Genomic DNA, 20,921 nt, shown 5'->3' with positions numbered 1-20,921 from the left:
CAACTTCTGTTTAGGGTTCAAATATTTTAGAATTCTGCTGCTAAATGAACACATCACTGCTATAATCTTCTTGGTAATTGACTAAAATACATTTTGGTCTTCAAATCTGTTTTATCTGACAGGATAGTTACAGTTACTTTGGCCACTTTTCATATGTTATCTTTTCAATCTTTTCATTTTGAATATATTTATGTCTTTGGATATAAAGTATGTATATTGTACACAGTAAATAGTTATATTATGGTTTCCCCTCTTAATTATTTTTATTTTAATTAGATATAAATGTCTAATGCATTTATTGATAATGTTTGATAAGGCAGTATTTATGTCTGTCATTTAACTGCCTTTTTTAAATGTCAAAATGTTTTAGTTCTACTTCTCTATTACTGTCTTCATCTTTTATAAGTATATATTTTCAGGCCTTAATGATATGGCTGGCACAGGTTTAATCCCAGCATCACATATGGTATCTCAAGTCCTACCCAGAATGATCCCTAAGCAGAAGCAGAAGTAAGCCCTTGAGTACTGCCAGATGAAAAAAGAAAAAAGTAGATATTTTCTAGTTTTCCATTTTAATTCCCTTGACACTTCTTTTTCTACATTGTAGGAGGTTCTTTTGAATGGTTTGTGCTGGGAGTTACAATAATTATCTTCACTTAAAATAGTATAATTCAGATTAATACCAGCTTGAAAACTGATAATAAATTTTCAGTTTTTCATTATGTGGGAGTGCCCTAGTTTCTTCCTTGGTTATGAAGAATACATGTTTTTCAAACATAAAATAAAATTCTAGCTGCAAGACATCCCACTCACTAATTTCTGGCATCCTGATTTCTAATAAGTCAATTGATAATATTGTGCAACTCTTGTACCTAAGTAGTCTCCTTTTCTCTTGCTGTTTTCAAGAGTCTATGTCATTTGAAAAGTTTACAATATGGTATGTGCAGTCATGAAGTTCTTTTAGTTTATTCTACTTGTAGTTGGTTCAGATCTCCAATGTTCTGATTATAGTTTTCATCAGATTTTATTTTTCAAATATTCATTTCAATATATTCATTTCAAATATTCATTCATTTTTCAAATATCCTTTTTGCCCCCTTGTCCTCCTCCTCCTCCTCCTCTTTCTTCTTCCTCCTCCTCCCCCTCTTTGAGACTCCCCTTATATCAGTGCTTCTCAAATAGTGGGGTGCACCCCCAGGGGGTCGCAAGGCTCTGTAAAGGGAGGCACGTTTGACCTTGGCAAACACTGTCATAACAGCTAAGACCCGTGTTTATGGCTCTGTATGTCTCTGGAGTTGAGAGTTGCTGTGTCCTGCTTCAAGCCCTGTTTTGTATGCATTACAAAATGTGCTCATTGTAGCAAACCACCTCTGATTAAACAGCTCTTTCCTTTGAGATGCAGAAGCTTCTCAGCTTAATATAGTCCCATCTGTTTATCTCTGCTTCCACTTGCTTGGAAAGTGCTGTCTCCTCCTTAAAGATGCCTTTAGTCTCAATGTCCTGGAGTGTTTCACCTACATGTTGTTCTATATACCTTATAGTTTCAGTTCTGATATCAAGGTCTTTAATCCATTTGGATTTTACCTTTGTACATGGTGTTAGCTGTGGGTCTGAGTTCGCTTTTTTGCAAGTGGCTAACCAGTTGTGCCAACACCACTTGTTGAATAGGCTTTCCCTGCTCCATTTAGGATTTCTTGCTCCTTTATCAAAAACAAGGTGGTTATATGTCTGAGGAACCTTCTCTGAGTACTCAAGCCTATTCCACTGATCTGAGGGTCTGTCTTTATTCCAATACCATGCTGTTTTTATAACTGTTGCTTTGTAATACAACTTAAAATTGGGGAAAGTAATGCCTCCCATATTCCAGAATACAAAGGCCACCCACTGAGTGGGAGAAATTATTCACCCAATACTCATCAGATAAAGGGCTAATATCCAAAATTAACAAGGTACTGACAGAACTATACAAGAAAAAAACAACTAACCCCATCAAAAAATGGGGAGAAGAAATGAACAGACACTTTGAAAAAGAAGAAAGGCAAATGGCCAAAAGGCACATGAAAAGATGTTCAACATCACTAATCGTCAGGGAGATGCAAATCAAAACTACTATGAGGTACCACCTCACGCCACTGAGATTGGCACACATCACAAAAAAGGAAAACAAGCAGTGCTGGCGGGGATGTGGAGAGAAAGGAACTCTTTTTCACTGCTGGTGGGAATGCCGTCTAGTACAACCTTTATGGAAAGTGATATGGAGATTCCTTCACAAACTGGAAATTGAGCTTCCATACGATTCAGCTATACCACTCCTAGGAATATACCCAAGGAACACAAAAATCCCTTCCTTACTCCTATATTCATTGCAGTGCTATTTACAATAGCCAGACTCTGGAAACAACCAAGATGCCCTTCAACAGATGAGTGGCTGAAGAAACTGTGGTACATATACACAATGGAATACTATGCAGCCATCAGGAGAGATGAAGTCATGGAATTTTCCTATACATGGATGTACATGGAATCTATTATGCTGAGTGAAGTAAGTCAGAGGGAGAGAGAAAGACGCAAAATGGTTTCACTCATCTATGGGCTTTAAGAAAAATGAAGGACATTTTTAACAGTATCTCAGAGACAAGAGAGATGAGGGCTGGTAGGTGCAGCTCAGGACATGCAGCTCATCACATAGAGTGATGAGTGCAGTTGCAGAGATGACTACACTGAAAACTATCATAACAATGTGAATGAATGAGGGAAGTAGAAAGCCTGTCTCGAGTACAGGTGTAGGGGGGTGGGGAGGAGGGAGATCTGGGAAATTAGTGGTGGGAATGTTGCACTGGTGAAGGGGGGTGTTCTTTACATGACTGTAATCATATAACTATAATCATGTTTGTAATCACGGTGTTTAAATAAAGATTAAAAAAATCAGCTCAAATTATTTTATATATTTTTGTTTTGTAGGTTAAAGTTTTTTTTTTAAATAAAGATACTATTTACAGTCGTGAGGGGGGCATGAAAAATGTTTTCTTCTTCCTAGGGGGGCATGAAAGAAAATAATTGAGAAGCACTGCCTTATACATATGTTGATATACTTGATGGTGCGCTGTAATAGTTTCCTTCAATCTTTTTCCTTTCAGTTCCTCAGGCTGAATAACCTTGATTGATCTGTCTTCATTTTTGCTATTTCATTTCTCTGACAGCTCATCTCTATATTGTCTGTTAGTGAACTTTTCACTTTAATTTTCAATTTCAAAATTTTATAATTTCTCCTTTTATTGATGAACTGTTTTGACACTTCATTGGGATATTATCTTTTAATTCTTTAAACAATGTTGTCTGAAAAAATTTGAGTAAATTCAGAATGCCAGATTAAATCATTATAGAATAAGTTCCAAAATCTAAACATCATCATTCTTGACTACCTTTCTCCACTTGTATGAGTCATACTTTCCTACTGTTTCATGAATCTTACAGTTTCATCATGCAAAAGGGTTATTTTATTTGTTTGTATTTTTTGTTTCTCTGTTTTGGGGACATACACAGCTATTCTAAGGGTTTGCTGTGGCACTGTAGTCTGGGATACTCCTAATAAGGCTCAGAAGACCATGTATGGTGTTGGGGGTTGAACTATGAAGAGGCAAACCAAATTGGCTACATAGAAGGCAAATAAATGTCTTTCCTGATTACTATCTCTCTGGCCCTGAACTGGATATTTTAGATAACATAATATAAATGTAGCCTTCTAATTCCCTAGGAATGTATCAGAAAATTTCAAACCCCCTACAGACAACTTACAGTTTTATCTTTCTTTTTCATTTTTTCACCAGGATGGAGGAGGTTTGGGGCACCCCTGGTTGTGCTCAGGGGTTACTTCTGGCTCTGTGCTAAATAAAGAATCACAATGGTTAGAGGACTATATGAGAATGCAGGAGATTGACCCTGGGTTGGGTGCTGAGCCCAGGCAGGTACACGCAAGGCCCCTGACTTTGCTCCCCCTTTCCTTTTTGGCTACACTATTTACCTGAATAGCATTGTCCTCTCAGTAGCAGTAATATAAGACAATTGCCATTGACGCTTTTTGAGGAAGGCCCTTTGAGAAAAGGGTTGTCCTGAAAAGCAAAGTCTAGACTCAAAATAAGATTAAATAACAATATAATGCCATACAAAGAAACATGGGATGGGTCACTTAGGGACAACGCTTTGGGACTTTTTGAAGAGTTCCAAACAAGGCCCTCCCACTCAGTGGTTGCAAGGCTGCTGAATTTTACAAGTACCATACTTGCAAAGCTGCTAGTTTTCAAGGTTACACAGACCTGAGCAGAAGGAGATGGGAGCAATTCAAGTCCCTATGCCACAAACCCTGCTTAATAGGACTCAGCAGTTTTTCCTGGATAAACACTTCTCAGTTTGTTGGAAGCCTTTGGCTGATTTCAGGAGTTCTGAAAGAGTTGATTTTGGCCATCTTTGTCAATGTTTTCATTGCTTTTATGGAGGGGTGGATTTACCACTACCAGGTTTTGAAGACTTACTCTGAGTTAAAAAAAATAAATAAATAAAGCACTACTATGAATATTTCTGATAAATTCCTCAGTCTCTACCTGCCTTGGGCCCACAAAACCACTTGTGACTATAAATTAAAGGCTCTGTCAAAGTTAAAGAGTTTCAAATTTTTCATTTAAATTTGGAACTCCTTGGGTCATTCATGGACTAGTTCCTAACCCACAGACTTGGGAAACGCCATGATTTTTCTAAACTTTAACTTGCATTTTTACAGTAGAATAGCTAAGTTGGTTATTTTTTGTTTATTTTCTTAAACCCTGCTTTTAAATAGGTAAGAATCAGAAGGACAAAAAAAAAAGTACAATTATAGATAAAAATTTTCTATGACTCAGTTTTTCAGTATTTTGAGTTTATTTTTATTTCTTCAACAATGTTAACACAGAAAGCACGAAGATCAGGAGTTAGACTCAATACCCCAATCCCTGTCCTCCTCTTAGTTATAGCAGAGGGTTTCTGGGCATGGCGTTTTACCTCTCTATATCTCCATCATTTCTAAAACAGACATATTAGTTATTATAAGTTTCATTTGGCTAACCCATAATTTCTGTAATGGTATTTGGAACATATATGCAATAAGCACTGAATTAAGTGTTTCCTTTCCAATTACATGGAAGCACAAAGACTATAAAGGGAATAATACGATTGAAATATGGAAGCCAAACATTCCAAGAACAGATTGACCTACAGGCCTAGCAATGAGCTATATAGAAAAGATTAAATCATGGCTAATAAATCCTGTTCTGAAAATCAGACTATTAAGCATTTTATGTAAAAAAAATTAAGATACACAATAGTTAAAATATACAGTTAAGTAATTAAGTACACAGCTGAGATTCTGGCTCATAAAACACTCTCAATAAAGGCTACAGTTGTTCAAATTTAGAAAAAGCTCAATAAAAAATAGAAAACGAGTCTGATACTTAATAAGGCAAACTTCATTAATCTAGAAAATGTACTAATAGGAAACACTATCCTCTAAAACTATAATTAGAAACAAAATTTTGCATCATCTTTTAAAAAGAGTAAGTTTTACATTATCTTTTTGGCTCTTATGTAAAAGACGACAAAAATCACACTTACTAAAAGAATTTTTATGAAAACAGTAAAATTTTGGACAAATCAAAAGCAAGTCCTCAATTTTTCTGGTGATTTTAGGGTCAACATATCAAAAGCATCTCAATGATCTCAAGCTCTGTCACTCTACATTCTTATATCTAACCAACTAAATAGCAGTTTTCTTATGGTCTCTGTGTTCTCTATAAAAAGTCAATGTTATGTCCCACTTGTCAACATTAACTCTAACAGCAAATCTTCCATATGTTTACCATCTTTATCTAAATGTCTCCCCCAGAAAACAAACAAAACTCAAACTCTATGACTTTTGAAACTCTATAACTTTTGTCAAAGAAAAGTGACAAATAGAAAATTATGTTTAGGGCTGGAGAGATAGCATGGAGGTAAGGTGTTTGCCTTTCATGCAGAAGAACGGTGGTTCGAATCCCGGCATCCCATATGGTACCCTGCGCCTGCCAGGAGAGATTTCTGAGCATGGAGCCAGGAGTGACCCCTGAGCACTGCCGGGTATGACCCAAAAACCAACCCCCCCCCAAAAAAAAAGAAAAAAGAAAATTATGTTTAATAAAATCAAGTAATAGCTAAAATGTAGCAGATATTTACATCATCCCTTATAAAGGTTAGATAATTTAATTGTCATACTACCTCTCTGATGTAGATACTATTTTAATTCCTTTTTTCTTTTCTGGATGAGAGACTTACCTAAAGAAACTTGTCCAAGTTATTCAACCTATCCAAGCTATTCAACTACATGAATTCAAGATTTAGACATAGGAAATTATTTTACAGTTACACTATAGAGAAATTCTGAATCTCAAATTCCATCTTCTTAACTCAAAACACTAATTGCAGCTCTGAAGAACAATCATTATCTTAGTGTGGCAGTTCTCTGATAGCACAAATGTCTCAAATCCATCTATCCCCTCCTGTTCTGTTCTCCTCGTCCAAGATCCAAGAGTCATTTATCCACTGCCCACACGCTACTCCAGCCCATATCCTACACTGCCAAAATTGTACACAGAAAAACAAAGAAGGGGGAGCTCAGGAAAGTGGGGAAGAGATAGGGCAGGACGAAAAAACACATTAAAAAAATAGAGACATTTAATGTGGGATCCAAGAAACACTGATTAAAACAGTAAAAGTCAAGTTTAATTAATGGCAAGAAAATTGATCTGCCTGCTAAAGATGACAATATCCTATACACAGCTGCACTGCAGATCTCCTCCCAGTTCCAGGCACTTTTGACTTCGCAGAGCTTCAAAATTAGGGTATATTGCATGTCTTTTGTACAGGTTTAACCATTTCCTATTTCTGCAAATGTTGTCATGAAGCACTTGGTATACCAATACTGTTCAACAACAATTCAATATTGTTGAACAACAATTTTCATTTGAGACTACAGTTGGGTTGATGTGAAGTTATTTACCAAACTGTTTTTAAACTTGACAACTTTTTCTAATCCCTGTCTTAAGACAAATTTCTTTATATCTTTTAAAGTTCAAAGTTATAAGTAGAAGAAGGGGAGTGTCCATGCATGTGAAATCTTTTCCAAGTGTTCCTATGACTTGAAATGTGGACATTTGTTCACAACCCTGTACAACTTTTAGCAGACAGCTGATAAGCTCTGAGAAACGCACAGCCATAGTCAAATGCAGCAAACTGATAGCAAAACAGTATTCTCATTTTTTTTTTATAGAGACCAAGGCATGGCTATCTAGGTTTCATAAGAAAATCCAATAGGAAAAAAAAAAAGATTAGCACTTTCATGCTCAAGCAAAGGCTGTATCCGAAAGAGGTTCACTTTCTTTATAAGTTAGCCATTAGAAATATATTGGTTGCTTTTGCATCATAGCCAGATATAGCTCCTTGGCAATATTGCTAGGACACAAGAACAGAGCATGCAAGAACAATCAGCAGTATTTCCAAGTGACTTGCTGCTTCCATGAAGGCCGATTTTAGTAATAACTTTCTTTCTCCCCTTCCCAAGACATGAGTGCTATTATCAAAGAGATCTGGACCATTTTTTCTGGTATTGAACCCCTAACTTCCTCAAACACTATGGGAGGCAAACAAAGAAAGCTAGAGAGGCCAGCATTAAAAAAATAATTCCAAGTAATAAGTTGTCTAAGAAGATCTTTTATTATGAATCCTTGAAGAAACACTAAAAACTGGCTGTTCAAGAGAGTAAAGGATCAAATCTCCAGTTTGGCAGGACTGGTTCCATTAACAGCCATGTTTCTGAAGAAAACAGTGGTGAACATATCAGATCTGCAGTCAAGTCACACCCACAAAGGCCAGAAACATAAAGATGGAGGGAGGTAAGGTTTTATAGTATCTAAGAAATAGAAAACAAAAAAGAACATCTAGGAAGAACAGTCTCTTTTTTGTTGGCTTTTTGTTTATTTGTTTGTTTGGGGGCCATAGCCAGCTCTGCTCAGTAGATTATTCCTAGTTTTACACTCTGGAATAACTCCTGTCAGTGCTTGGGAGGAGACCACATGGGGTGTAGGGAATTGAACCTGGGTCAGCTAAGCTCCTTATCCTCTGTACTATCACTCTGGCCCCAGAAATAAATCTTGACTAGGATATGCAAGAACAACCAGGTGGTTCCAGATTTAGGAGAGTTGAGACTTATCCCTGGTCATCTTATTGTCTATTCCTAAGGCAATCCCAGTCCTTTCCAGGGCTCTTTACCTCACACTGGAGCAGGCAGGACCATTCAATCAGCAGAGCCCATGCTAGAACTACTCAGCATAAAATGTGGGCTCTGTCAGCCAAACTGACAGTCTTAACTCCTCTTAGTATTAAACAGACTGACTTCTCCAAGTTATAAAATAGTAAAAATAAAGCTTACCTTGACTACTTTCAAGGTCACATTGTCAAATATAAAACACAGATCTAAGGGTATTTGCAAAGTTAAACACTCTAGAAGTCAGAATCCAATAGATAAATTCCAAAATAAAGCCTGGTAGAATCTAGGGGATGGGCTGCCAAAGAAAAGTATTTAATCGCAGGCAAATTAAGTAAAGTTCAAACTATGGCCCAAAGGCAATAATGCAAATAAACCATGTGTCTATATACCATCCAGTCTGAGGTTATCAAGAACAAGAAATAACACCAGACTAGAACAGGTCAGGTCACACGTAGCCCAGGCTTCCATCCAGAGCTCAGGTATGCTGGAACCTGTTCCTTCTGGCTATTGCACTTCCACCCTCCAACTCCCCTTTGTTCACCCACTCTCCCATCTTGTACCTCTGGAGCCTCACACACTGCAGGAGGAAGGACATATGGGATTGCAACCAGGCTACTTTTCATTCTTGAAAACCTGATCATCACAATGAAGAGAGCTGGGCAGTCTCTTCCATATGAAGTGAAGGAAGTTGGAGCTGAAAGAGGAAGTAAATGCTCAGAGAAGCAGAAGCCCCTGGGCCTCTGGTTCAACATCATAGTTCCAGATTCTTATTCTCTCTAGCACTCCACCACCTCTGGCCCATGCAAACAACCAAGACATATTTGGAACTGATGAAGCTATACAATACTTTGAAAACATTGGCCCTATATAAAAAAAAAGTCATTTTTGTACTAAGATTCATGGTTCATTCATGACATCTAATTTACAGGACTATTTACAGAAGGCCTTGGTTGTCCTCATCTATTCAATGGTAGGGGACCTTGCTTGAGCTTAGTAGTAAAGACCAGGCTTTGCCTATGTGAGACCCTGAGTTCCTCCCCAAACATTGTTCCCTGTCAAGGAGAAATAACTAGCACAAATGTGACGCCCAGGTGGCAACAAAGGGAGGGACCCTTCCCCAGCACTATCACAACAAAAACAATGAAAATTCAAATTCAACTTAAATGGCTTTCACACATCATAGTTTGCAACTGTGTTTATTGTGGCTCTTAAGTTTTATTTTCCTTCTCTTTTCTTACATCAATTTATACTATCTGTCTCTGTCCTCTCTTAAAAAAAATTCCATTCCAGGTGTGTCCTGACTACGCCGAGAAGCAATAGTTCCATTTGGAATGCTGTGAGCTATAATTTCTTTTTGTCAGCTTTTCCATGTGCTTATGAGTTTCTTACAAAAAATTCTAAATCTAAAGCTCACTGTTAAATCAATTGACCATCCCTTTCTAACTCTATGTAAAAGTATCGTGAACAAAGCCATATGGTACTCTGATATAACTAAATATCCTTGGGAGTTCCTGTGAGTATTAGAATAAGAAAAATGCAGTGAGGGTAAATATTAAAATAAAGGCAGAAATATGAGGAGTGGGGGGAAATGAGGAAAAATCTAAGAATTCTAGAATTCATTTTTTGAGCTATACAAGATAAAAAGAGGAGAAAAAAACCAATTCTGATGTGTTATTTCTTGGAAGCAGGATGATGAACAAACGCTTTCCTCATTATGTTTGTCTATATTGCTAATGTTTCTATACTGACAATGCATACTTTTCTAATAAGGTTATCTTTAAAAGCTGGGAGAAAGAGATGGAAAGAGTTAACTAGTCAAGATGAGCAGTAACAGATCCAAACTGAGAGGAGAAGAGCATCTGATCACTGCAAAGAGCCTCAGCAAATGCCAGCTGCAATTTAGGCCCAGGCAAGGAAATCATGTCTGGCTAGAAAACCCAGTCAGTCTCAATCCCAGTTGTTTCAGAAGCATGTACTAAAATAGGTAGCAAACATACAAGTCTGATCTGTTACCAGGTAGCTCATTCCATTTAGAAAACTCTCATGCTTAGAAAAGAAAGATACTTTTAAAGAAATATAAAGAGCAAACATGAAGGGTCGCTGAACAAAAAAGTCAGAGGCATGGGGACACTCTCTGGCTCTAAGCCTAAAGCTGAGGTGTTCATACCTAAAATACCAACTACCAGTAGCTTCTCAGAGACATCTGCATTCTCTGCAGCTACTGACTTATTTGGTGAGCTCAATACATGTTTATATAAAAATTAAAGCAAAAATGAATAACCAAGACAAAATATGTAAGTGGCCACTAGCACACTAATGGGAGAGGCTCCAAGCAAAGCTGGAGGAGATGATACTTGAATTGGAGTTTAAAGGCTAAGTAGACATTTGCCAGCCACAAATAAAATAAGCCTGGATCAGGCAGTACAAAGTCACGGACGTTTGAAGAAATGAAAGTTGCACTTGGGAAAATGGCTCAATATTGTGAAAATGAAAGTTAAAGAGATTCTTGAAGTAGTATTTGGGTAAAAGAGGAAGGGACAGAAGAGCAGAGTAAGCAAAGACAAAGACTGTAGGAAGAACTGAAAAGTGAGATATTTATTCTTTAAAAATATGTTTACTGAATACCTGCTCAGGCCTAAAAGCCTGTTGTGCAAGACAGATCTGATGTGAAACTGAAACCATAAAACAGTAACCCTAGGAGATTGATACTGTTCTCTCCCCCCAATAAAAAGTAAAGAGGAAATAGAAAGTTTACAGTAAGGGAACTATAAGTCCGAGGACTAACAGCTAATAAGTAACATAATCCTAGTGTTGAAGGGTTTGCAAACAGGTTGCAGAGAGGCTGATGAATGAACTGTTAGTTTAATACTATTCTAAAGCTCCAAAGATAGGGGGAAAACTATGCTGCCCCTATTGCTACTCAAATATAAAAAGAGTGAATACTTCTTTTCTTTCATGCCTTTCTTTTTAACCCTGAAGGATAAAAATACGTGAGAGTCATGGTTTTCCTGTATATGTATCCCATGTCTTTGGGAACAATTACTAGCCAAACAAGATCAGGGTCTGAAAACAGGCTGATCGTACTAATTGGCAACTGACTCAGCACATCCTCTTCAGAAAGTATTCAAATAGGAAGAGGAATAGATTCAAGGCCATCTGATAAGGGTCAGTCTAGTTTCCACAAAAGCAGCAAAGAAACAAACAAACAAAAACCAGTCTCAAAACACAAAGCCAGAACCAAGATCTGTAGAAAATGTTGGAACACCATGCTGGAAACACAGACTCCTACACAGCTGACAGCCTGCAGTAAATGACCTATCTTCCAAGAAGCCCTGCTTACTTATTCAGTGGCTGTCTAAAATCAGCACTAGAATTGACCAGTTTTCCTCTTCTGGCCAAGTAAAGTACAGGTTCCTCCCACTGAATTAGCCCTTTTGAAAGAAAGGAAGCTTTCAGCCCACACAGTATGTGTCTAAACATAAACATACATACAAACAAATGGTTTCCACAAAGAACTAAATATCAGCTTAAAATTTCCTCCTGTGCTTAACCATGTGCACATAGGTAAAGGAAGGAAAGGGTGGGCCAGAGAGCTAGTGCAGCAGTTAAAGCACTTGCCTTGCACATGGCTGACACTGGTTCTATCCTTAGAACATGGTCCCCTGAGCTCAATCAGGAGTGATCCCCGAACTCAGAACCACAAGTAAATCATGAGCACTCTAAGGTATGGCCCCAGAATTTTTTAAAAATGAAATAAAAAAAAGGGTTTTGTTTATTTTGGGGAGGGGGTTTCTTTGGGTTCATGAAGAAATTATTTTAAATTTCTAGTAATTTTTTTCATTGCTACCTTAAATCTAACCTTTATTTTCTAGGCAAGACCTGTATCTTATGAAGTTATAAAAAAGCTGTAAAACTGTAATCAGAAACAATATAAATCTTTTTAATTACTAAATAAGAAATTAAGTTTTCCTTTTGAAAGTGGTTTCTTCAGAGAATTCTTTAGGACACATTTCTCAACCTTTTCATTCACTATAGTCCCTTTTAGACTCTGCTTCCTTCCTGTATTCTCCCTGTTCTAACAGTCTACCTTTTTGCTTCCTGCTACAAAACCCCCAATTTATGTGCATCTCATCTATACCCCCTTGAAATATCCTAGGAGACCAACAGGGGCCAGATGCCTTCCAGTTGAGAAATCCTGCGTTAGAGCGTAATTCTGAATATTGTATGCATGTAATACTTTCACACTTATTTTGGCATCCCATTTGGAAAGAGAAACCTGATATTAGTACATCAGATTGTTAAAAAAGTCTCACATAAAATGTTCCTTTCTATGTTTGGAATGTCTGAAATGGGTAGGCAGGTCTGAGCTACTAAGTGCTACCAACAACCCATTCTCTACAATACCCTAAAATTCATTATGCTAGCAGTGCAAAATTAAGCAAAAAATATAAAAACTTTAAACATATACTTTCATAAAATAAAGGGGGAAAAACTATTGCAAAACATTTACAGCTGAAGATGCCAACTACAGTTTAATTTAATCTAGGAGTTTTTTTTTAATCCAGAAGCTGATTAGGGAATGTCTGCAGTGTAAGTAGACCCAAATGAGTTTTTTAATGGTCCTGAGATCATTTCTGCCTTTCCTTTTTTGCCTCATACAACATTAAGTTTCCCAATGTTTCAACATTTCCTTGGAGATGTCTAAGTAATAGAGTTCACCCAATAACAGCAATACATGAAGTCTTCTCCCTATAGTCTGTGGATCTGTTCCCAGTTGACCTTTCATTTTAAGGATTACTCCAACTCTACAACTGACAACAAAACTTGATCTAGAGAAAAATATTTAATATACAATCTAGTGTTGGAGAGAAACAGGAGGTAAGATGATTACCATGCATGCAGCCAACACTGGATCATATCCCTGGCACTACATATTGTCTCCTGACAAGCACTTCTGTAAGTGTTCCCTGATCATAGTCAGGTTTGGCTCCAAATAAATCACAGGTTTGGCTCCAAATAAATCAATCTCTCTCTCTCTCTCTCTCTCTCTCTCTCTCTCTCTCTCTCTCTCTCTCTCTCTCTCTCTCTCTCTCTCACACACACACACACACACACACACACACACACACACACACATACACACGTATATAAAAAGTAAACATTAAAATTTAAGGCAGCAGAGACAGAGATTTCTACCACAATCCAAGAAGCAGAAATGCTAATGGTCTTAAAGTAACTGAAACTGAAAATGGACTGGTATTCCCAGATCATTTTTAGATATATTTAAGATCATCCCAAACTACAGAAATGGGAGGCAGTTCTACCTTTAAAATTCTGTGAAAATCATACCTCCCTTGATTCCCTCCCAAGCTTCCCTTCCAAGTTCCAGCTGTTTTTCCACACTATTTCATTCTTCCAGACAAACTGAACATGATAGACCAAGAGACCTAATATTCTAAAATATATTCTTCAATGAAAAATAGTACAAACCAAAGATATGAATAAGGCTCAAAAGTTCCGTGCTCAATTTATAGTATACAGAATAAATTCTTCAGGTCCCTAAGTTTTTGTAAAGCTGATTATGAACTATTTCCTCTAGACACTTTTGAAGTCTTATACAAGCTTTTCTTTCTAAAAGGCTCAACTGGCACTCTGGTGCTTATTCAATCATGGGTACTAGTTGTTTTTTCCTCTCAAATACCTAAGTTAGCCAGGGCTGATTTCCCATCTACAAGAAAAAAAAAGTACATCTGTGAAGATGGGGCTAAAATGCACTCCCAGGGCCATGTACATTTGGCTGCAAAAAAAATTGAGCTCAACTATGACTAGCTAAGCTTGTTTCTGGTAGCATCAGTATCGCCTGGGAACTTGGTAGATCTGCATATCCTCTACCCCACCCAGATATACACACTTAAGAAACACTTTGGGGCTGGTATGGGGCTAGCCAGCCCCCGGAAGGCCTATGTTCACACATTTGGTAAGTTAGATTGTACTGCATTACTAGTGTCTCTACCCTCAAAGCCTGCAGGTGGCACTACCGACCAGTAGGAAGGAGTGAGAGCAGGAGGGAGTTTAAGGTGTGCCTGCCAGCCTAATTCCAGTTCTTTGGAGGCTGGGAAGTGGCTCCCAAGGGGTGCTAAGGAGTCTTGAGCAGAAGACATCAACTGGACTCCAGGATGTGATGAGGCCTGGGCCTTGTGCAGTGCTGGGAACCACTAGGGCAACACAGCAGTACCTGGGGATTTTCCATGCTCAAGTACAAAAGTCTCAAAGTACATTGAATGATGGATTTCCCTTGTTTCCATTGCTCAACTCTCAATTCACAGTATCATTCTTAAAAAAAAAAAAGTGATAAAGTCTGGTTTAGCCCAAACTCCTGTACAACTGAATGAGGTCTCCACGGACTGCAATCTCCCACATCACAGTGCCAGAGAGCACTTGGGGGGGGGGGGGTGTCTCCCAAATCTTGGGTTCCCATCAGTAGGAACATAGAAGCAGGGGCCACTGAATCATAATATCCCAGGGGTTGACATTCCCGTCACTTCACCACATATACAGTCCCTTTCCAGTATATAGAGTAAATTCTTCAGCTCCATTAAGTTTCTCTGAAAGTGCTAACAACTGCTTCCTCTTAGCTACTCTTAAAAACTCTGAAAGCTTTGCTTTCTTCCTCAAAGAAATTCATCCCACAGTCACTCTGGTGCTCCTTCAAACAAGGGTACCAATTTCCTCTTCAGAAATGGATAAATTAACCATCTAGAAAGGGAAAAAACAACAACATCTGTGAAGATGGGAGATGACGTGTTCTCTCCCCACACTCCAGAAACTGCTGGGCTCGGTCGTGCATCCGGGAAACCCGGGAGCCCTGAGGGAACTGGGACGCGCTTCCGGGTTCCCAGTCGGAAACGTGGGCACGTGGGACCTGGGACCGGCCTCTGCGCTACTCTGGGGCGGTGAGAGGAATCCCTCCCGACAGCCACCGCGCGGGGCTGAAGCGAGGGCCGCGGCCCCCCGTGCCCCTCCCCCACACGTCCCGCGCGTCAGGTAGGTGCGCGCGCAGGCCCCGTGGCGGGCCGAGTTTACCTGGGAGCAGGAACACGCGCTGCTCGGCCGCGCGCTCCCCGCCGCCGCCCATAGCCTCCACCACGCCTAGTGCAGGCCGCAGCCTTCCGAGCGAAAATGGCGGGAGAAGCGTCTGTTCCGGGTAGCGCGGCGCACTCAGGCCTGCACCGAAGGCGCGCGGGCTTTTCGTTTCCGGAGTCAGCCCACGCCGTGGTCAGAGATTTAAATTTAGCGCCAGGCAGGGGCCGCCTGAGGACTGGCGCCACGTCAGTCAGCCGGCAGCGGGAAGACCGGGCGCGCGCGGCCTCGCCCCGCCTCCCGCTCTCGCTCTCCGCCCTCCCCTCGCGTCCTGGCCTTGGTTGATGCTGCTGACGCCACCGACGCGCGGGGCGGGCGGGGGCTCCGGGCCTCCTCTCCCTGGGAGAGCTGCGGGCCCGACGCAGAATGTGCCCAGGAATTAGCGGCCTGGGAACGGGGCAAGGCCTTTCCTCGGGTGCATGAGGTAACCCAGAATCGATTATGTCCGCTTCACCCGAAAATCAGCAGTACTCAGCCCCCAGGATGAAGAAAAACTGGGTAGTCAGTCCCCAAGGAAGGTTGACCGAGAGAAGCTCTAGTCCCCAATCCTAAAGTCACTCTCAGGCACCCCTGAATCCTGATCTTCGTTTGCATTTTGCATTCAAAAAATGTGAAGAAAAAAACCCGGGCTTGCAATCTCTATCCCTGGGCACTGATGGGAAGTCCAGTGGGCCACCAGAGTTCACAGGATAGTTTCTGGAGAAGTATTTTATTTCCAAAAAAAGAAAAGGAAACTGAAGGGGGTCAAAGTCAGAATGTTGTGTTTTGTGATATGTTGGCATTGGGTTTATTCTCAAAGAGATACACAGTTGGAGCTCAAAATGGAAGGCCCAGTAATAGCAAAAAATGTCAAAGCAATGTTAAAAGAAAAAATAGGGTCACTACATGTGGAGAATAAACTTAATGCGTTATGAAGGATTACATTTACTGGGATATCAAAGAGCCATGGTTTTAAAATAGCTATTTTTTTAGTACAGTACAAGATATTTCTTCCTCCTAATCCACTTCTTATTTTCAAAATGTTATTACTTACTATTAAATAAGTAATTCCTGGGTTTGGTTTTGTTTTTGTCAGTTCCAGAATTTTCCCAAGCACATGCAAGGTTCTTTGTGGGTGTTGTGTGTGTCTTGCACAAAAGGAAGAATAATATGCATATAATTTATGCAATCCTTTTCTTGTTTTATCTTGAAGATAACTCAGCAACACTAGATCGAGCTAAGTCTTTTGAAAAAAAAATTTTCAATCCCACTTCCCAGAGGGAGAGTCAAAAGCAACTGAAGTTGACTAAAGGACACACCTGCAGAAAAAGAGGCCTTTCTGGCTGAGCGGCCTGTAATGTCTGTCATGTCTGAGCCTGACAGCAGATTGGCATTGCTCTATCCCTATCTCTATACCCTGATTATACTATCTAAGAAGCTGTCTGTAGACCAAATCACCAGGCTTACCATAATCATTTTGAAAAGCTGCAAGAAAAAGCTTGCTCTGACATACAAAGCTGTTTTCATTTTTCTCTGATCTGTTCCATCCTTGGACTGCAGGAATATGTATTTTTATATGATCGCTCTTCCAATGTAAGACAATTTTCTCTGCTTTTCACCCTTAACATTGTCATAAACTTGTTTCCAATGATATCCAGAATAGAGTTGTTAATGAAGGCATGTTATTTCCAACTGCTAAAGTATCAGATGTACTAATAACCATTCTATACTTAACCACTTCAATATTTAGATTATTTCAATATGTAATATGTAATGCTACAATGTCTACAATATATGGACTATGCAGCAGTTTGAAGGCATGGACAATGTATGAATAGAAATGTGGCTGCTTTATAGCAAGGAAAAAAAGGAAAAAGTTTTTAGCAGCATATCATGTAGGTGATACAATACATGATACAATATATTGTATTTTACAATAATATGTGTATATAAGGCCAGTCATCAAATACATAAAACTGAATGTCCTTAAAATGATGGAAATAGATCAAGGGATGCATAAGAAATGAATGGACCAGAAAAAAACAAGAGAGGAGCTAATGTATCTACATGGACAGCAGACACTATGCTCTATGATGGATACGATGGAGAATTTGATTATCTCTTTAGGGCTAAGGACAAATTAATTTTAATAACAGTAGTAATAATAATCTGCAACAAATATTTATTACTTTCTTTTTTTAAACCCACTTAATGAAAAATTGTTTACCTTCTTGGGAAGGAGATAAGACTCTTACCCCCATAGTTCTCAGTGTGAAAGTCAAGGTACTAAGCTTCAGATAGAAAGTCCTTCATATTCCCTTATCGCATGATGACAACCTCCCTCAATCCTTTCTCACTGCTTCCCTCCCTCTTCACCTACTCTATATATCTGGCCAGAAGAAACTGTCCTATGTCACATCTGACCCTTGACACTACCTACTTTCCACTCTTTCCTCCCACTTGTCTTCTCCACTGTGTGAGCATTGTTTGGGAGGTTTTCCCAGCCCCTCCCTCCCGTCTGGCCAAATACATATTTTTCTCCCTTTATTTTAATTTTTAATTTAGATTGTTATAAATTTTGGGGGGGTTAGAGCTTAACACTATACAGAATTCACTTGCTGTCAACCAAAGTTCCAGCATAATACTACAATCAAAAATAAAAAATATAGCAACTACTCATTTCTTCCATGCCTCTTTTTCCCTATTTACCACTATAGTTTTCACCTGGTCACCGAGTTCCATTCTTTTCTGTTTGACTTGGTGATACCCCACATAAATGAAACCATCTAGTAATTGTCCTTCATTGCCATACTATGACACTCAGTATAATCAACACAAGCCCCATCCACTTTGTCCAAAAGACATAATTCCACCTTTTTAATGGCAGAGTATTCCATTGAATTTATACACCACATTTTTTTTCTGTGGAAGAAAAACCATTTTAATCTCAATATCTCTAAAGTTACTTGCAGCACTTTGTCACTTTTCTGTTTTCAAACAATATATCATATTTAATTTTGTCCCCACTGGACCCTGAAAATCATATGAATATAATAATCCTGTCTTTTTCAAATATTTTAATTAAAAACATTTTTCAAACAATAGTACTGTATTATTGTTTTAAATTTGCTGTGCTGTTGCAATATAGCCCTTACCAAATACCAGGATCTCTACTATTATGTTATGATCCCATTCCTTCCTTGGTCCCCACCCAAGATACTCAGATAATAATTCTATTAACTATACCTTAGGGTTCACTTTTAATGAGGACTATCCTTTGTTTGCAGTTTCACATATGAGCAAGATCATCTAGTAATTATCTTTTTCTTTCCAACTTCTCTTAAAAATAGACTATAAAAAAGAAGAAATAGACTATAAAATTTTATCTTTTCTCATAGCTGAATAGTGTACAGTGTATATATATCATATATATCACAATTTTTTGTTATCATGTTTTCTTTTTATTAAAAATATGGAATGCTTCATGAATTTGCGTGCCGTCCTTGCACAGGGGCCATACTATTCTCTGTATCATTCCAATTTTAGTATATGTACTGCCAAAGCGAGCACTATATCACAATTTTTTACCCACTCATTAGTTGTTGCAGAATTGGATTGTGAAGAGATCTTGAACATAGGGAATAATTCTACAGTGAACATAGGAGTGTCAATGGATTAATGTAGATGTATAGTATATAGATGTATATATAAAATGTGTATATATATATATATATATGTATAGTAATAGACAGGGTCAGATGGAAGCTGTATTTTAATTTGTTGAGAAGTCTCCAAACCATTTTCCAGAGATGCTTAACCAAGCAACAGTCCTATCAGCAATGAATAAGAGTCTCTTTTTGCTATCCCTTCACCACCACTTAAAATTCCTAGACTTTTTGATATAGACTATTTTTGTTGGTCTGAAGTGAGATCTCATTATTTGTTGTTTTAATTTATATTAAAAATCGTATAAACAGTGATAACATTATTTATATTCCCATTGGCCATCTCTATGTTATCTTTGAGGGATTATATGCTTGTATCTCCCCATTTTTGATGGGATTGTTTGTTGTTGAGCTTTGAGAATACCTTATAATATCCTTGATTTTAATTTTTTGATATGTGAATATTTTTTACAATCAGTGGAGATTTATTTTAGGTCTCATTTTTTTTACAGTGCAGAAGCTTTTCTTAGTTTGTTTGGTATACTCCCATATGTTTGTTTCTGCTTTCAACTTGTCAATGGGCCTAAACATAAGACTCTTTTGATGTCTAGATATTAGGTTCTACACATTTTTTCCTGAATATATTTTTATATCAATGCCTTTAGTCAATGTTGAATTAACTTTTGTGCATACTATGAGTGAGAGAGGCTATGATTTAATTTTTTTATATATGGCTATTCAATTTGTTTTGCATTATTTCTTTAGGATTTTCTCCTCTTTCATGTCAAGCACTTAGCCCCTTTGTTGAAAATTAACTGCCCAGAGATCTGGTGTTTTATCATTGGGCTCTCCATTATATCCCATCAATTGAGAGTCTTTATTCCAGTAATACCGCATGCTTTTATTACTATACCTCTGTAGTGAAGATCAAAGTCTGGAATATAATGACTTCCATCTTTGTTCCTTAGGATTGCTTTGACTATTCTGGGATTTTTATGACTCCATACAAATGTCAGAAATATATATATTCTAAGTCTTTTAAACTTCCATTGGTATTTTGATGGGAATTTTGTTGTATCTGTAAATATAGCACAGTTTTTCCAATTCATTTATCTGTACTGACTGTTAGGTTGATTTCATATTTTGTCTACTGTAACTAATGCTGCTGTACACACAGCATATCCTTTGACATTAATGTTTTCAGATCCCTTGGATAATACTTAGGCATGATGTTGTTGAATAAGATGTTGCTTTATTTGTTTTGGGGAACTACTATTTGTTTTGGTTATCAGGGCTTACCCATGATTCTGCTCAGGGGTCACTCCTAATGGGATTCAAGGGAACCAGATGTGTTGTTATGTGAGGGACCATGTGCAAGCCAAGTGTCTTACATGTTGTATTCTCTCTGCCCCCTAATATGGTATTTTTATTATTTTATAATCTCCATATCAATTTCTATAGAGATTTTTCTAACTTATGTTCTCATGAGAAAAGTGTACCAGATTTCTTTTTTATAGAGATTGAGACCTCTTAATATCCTCAACAGTATTTGTATTTTTCAGTGTTTGTGATATTAGTCAATCTCACCATTGTGAAGTGATTTTGCATTGTGGTTTTGATTTGCATTTCCCTACTGAAAAGTGAAGTTGAGCATTTCTTCATTTCTTCTATGTTGGTGCGTGTCCTCTTTGAAGAAGTATCAAGTCAGATATTTTTTTTTTTGGCCAGGTTTTAAAAATTAGGTGATAGTCTGGAAAGCTGGCACAAAGAGCTGGGGAACATGACTTAACATAACTGAAAAACTTGACTGG

At 38.2% G+C, this 20,921-nt stretch overlaps 1 protein-coding gene and 1 non-coding gene across 2 annotated transcripts in view; both read right to left on the bottom strand.

The window, feature by feature from the left end:
- RNASEH2B (ribonuclease H2 subunit B) overlaps positions 1–15,644 on the bottom strand; it is a 73,904-nt gene extending 58,260 nt beyond the window's left edge. The window contains exon 1 of the mRNA XM_049778829.1: positions 15,410–15,644. Within this exon, the coding sequence (XP_049634786.1) occupies positions 15,410–15,461 (52 nt within the window). The 5' untranslated portion in view covers positions 15,462–15,644. The remainder of the gene's footprint in view (positions 1–15,409) is intronic.
- A 3,267-nt stretch (positions 15,645–18,911) lies between these two features.
- On the bottom strand, positions 18,912–19,015 carry LOC126017104 (U6 spliceosomal RNA). The gene has a single exon (XR_007498777.1). It is a non-coding gene; the product is annotated as a U6 spliceosomal RNA (small nuclear RNA).
- Between the last annotated feature and the right edge of the window lie 1,906 nt (positions 19,016–20,921).

This window comes from Suncus etruscus, chromosome 8 (genome assembly GCF_024139225.1).
Source record: "Suncus etruscus isolate mSunEtr1 chromosome 8, mSunEtr1.pri.cur, whole genome shotgun sequence".
Lineage (NCBI taxonomy): Eukaryota > Metazoa > Chordata > Mammalia > Eulipotyphla > Soricidae > Suncus > Suncus etruscus.
This window is presented reverse-complemented; position numbering and strand designations above follow the sequence as displayed.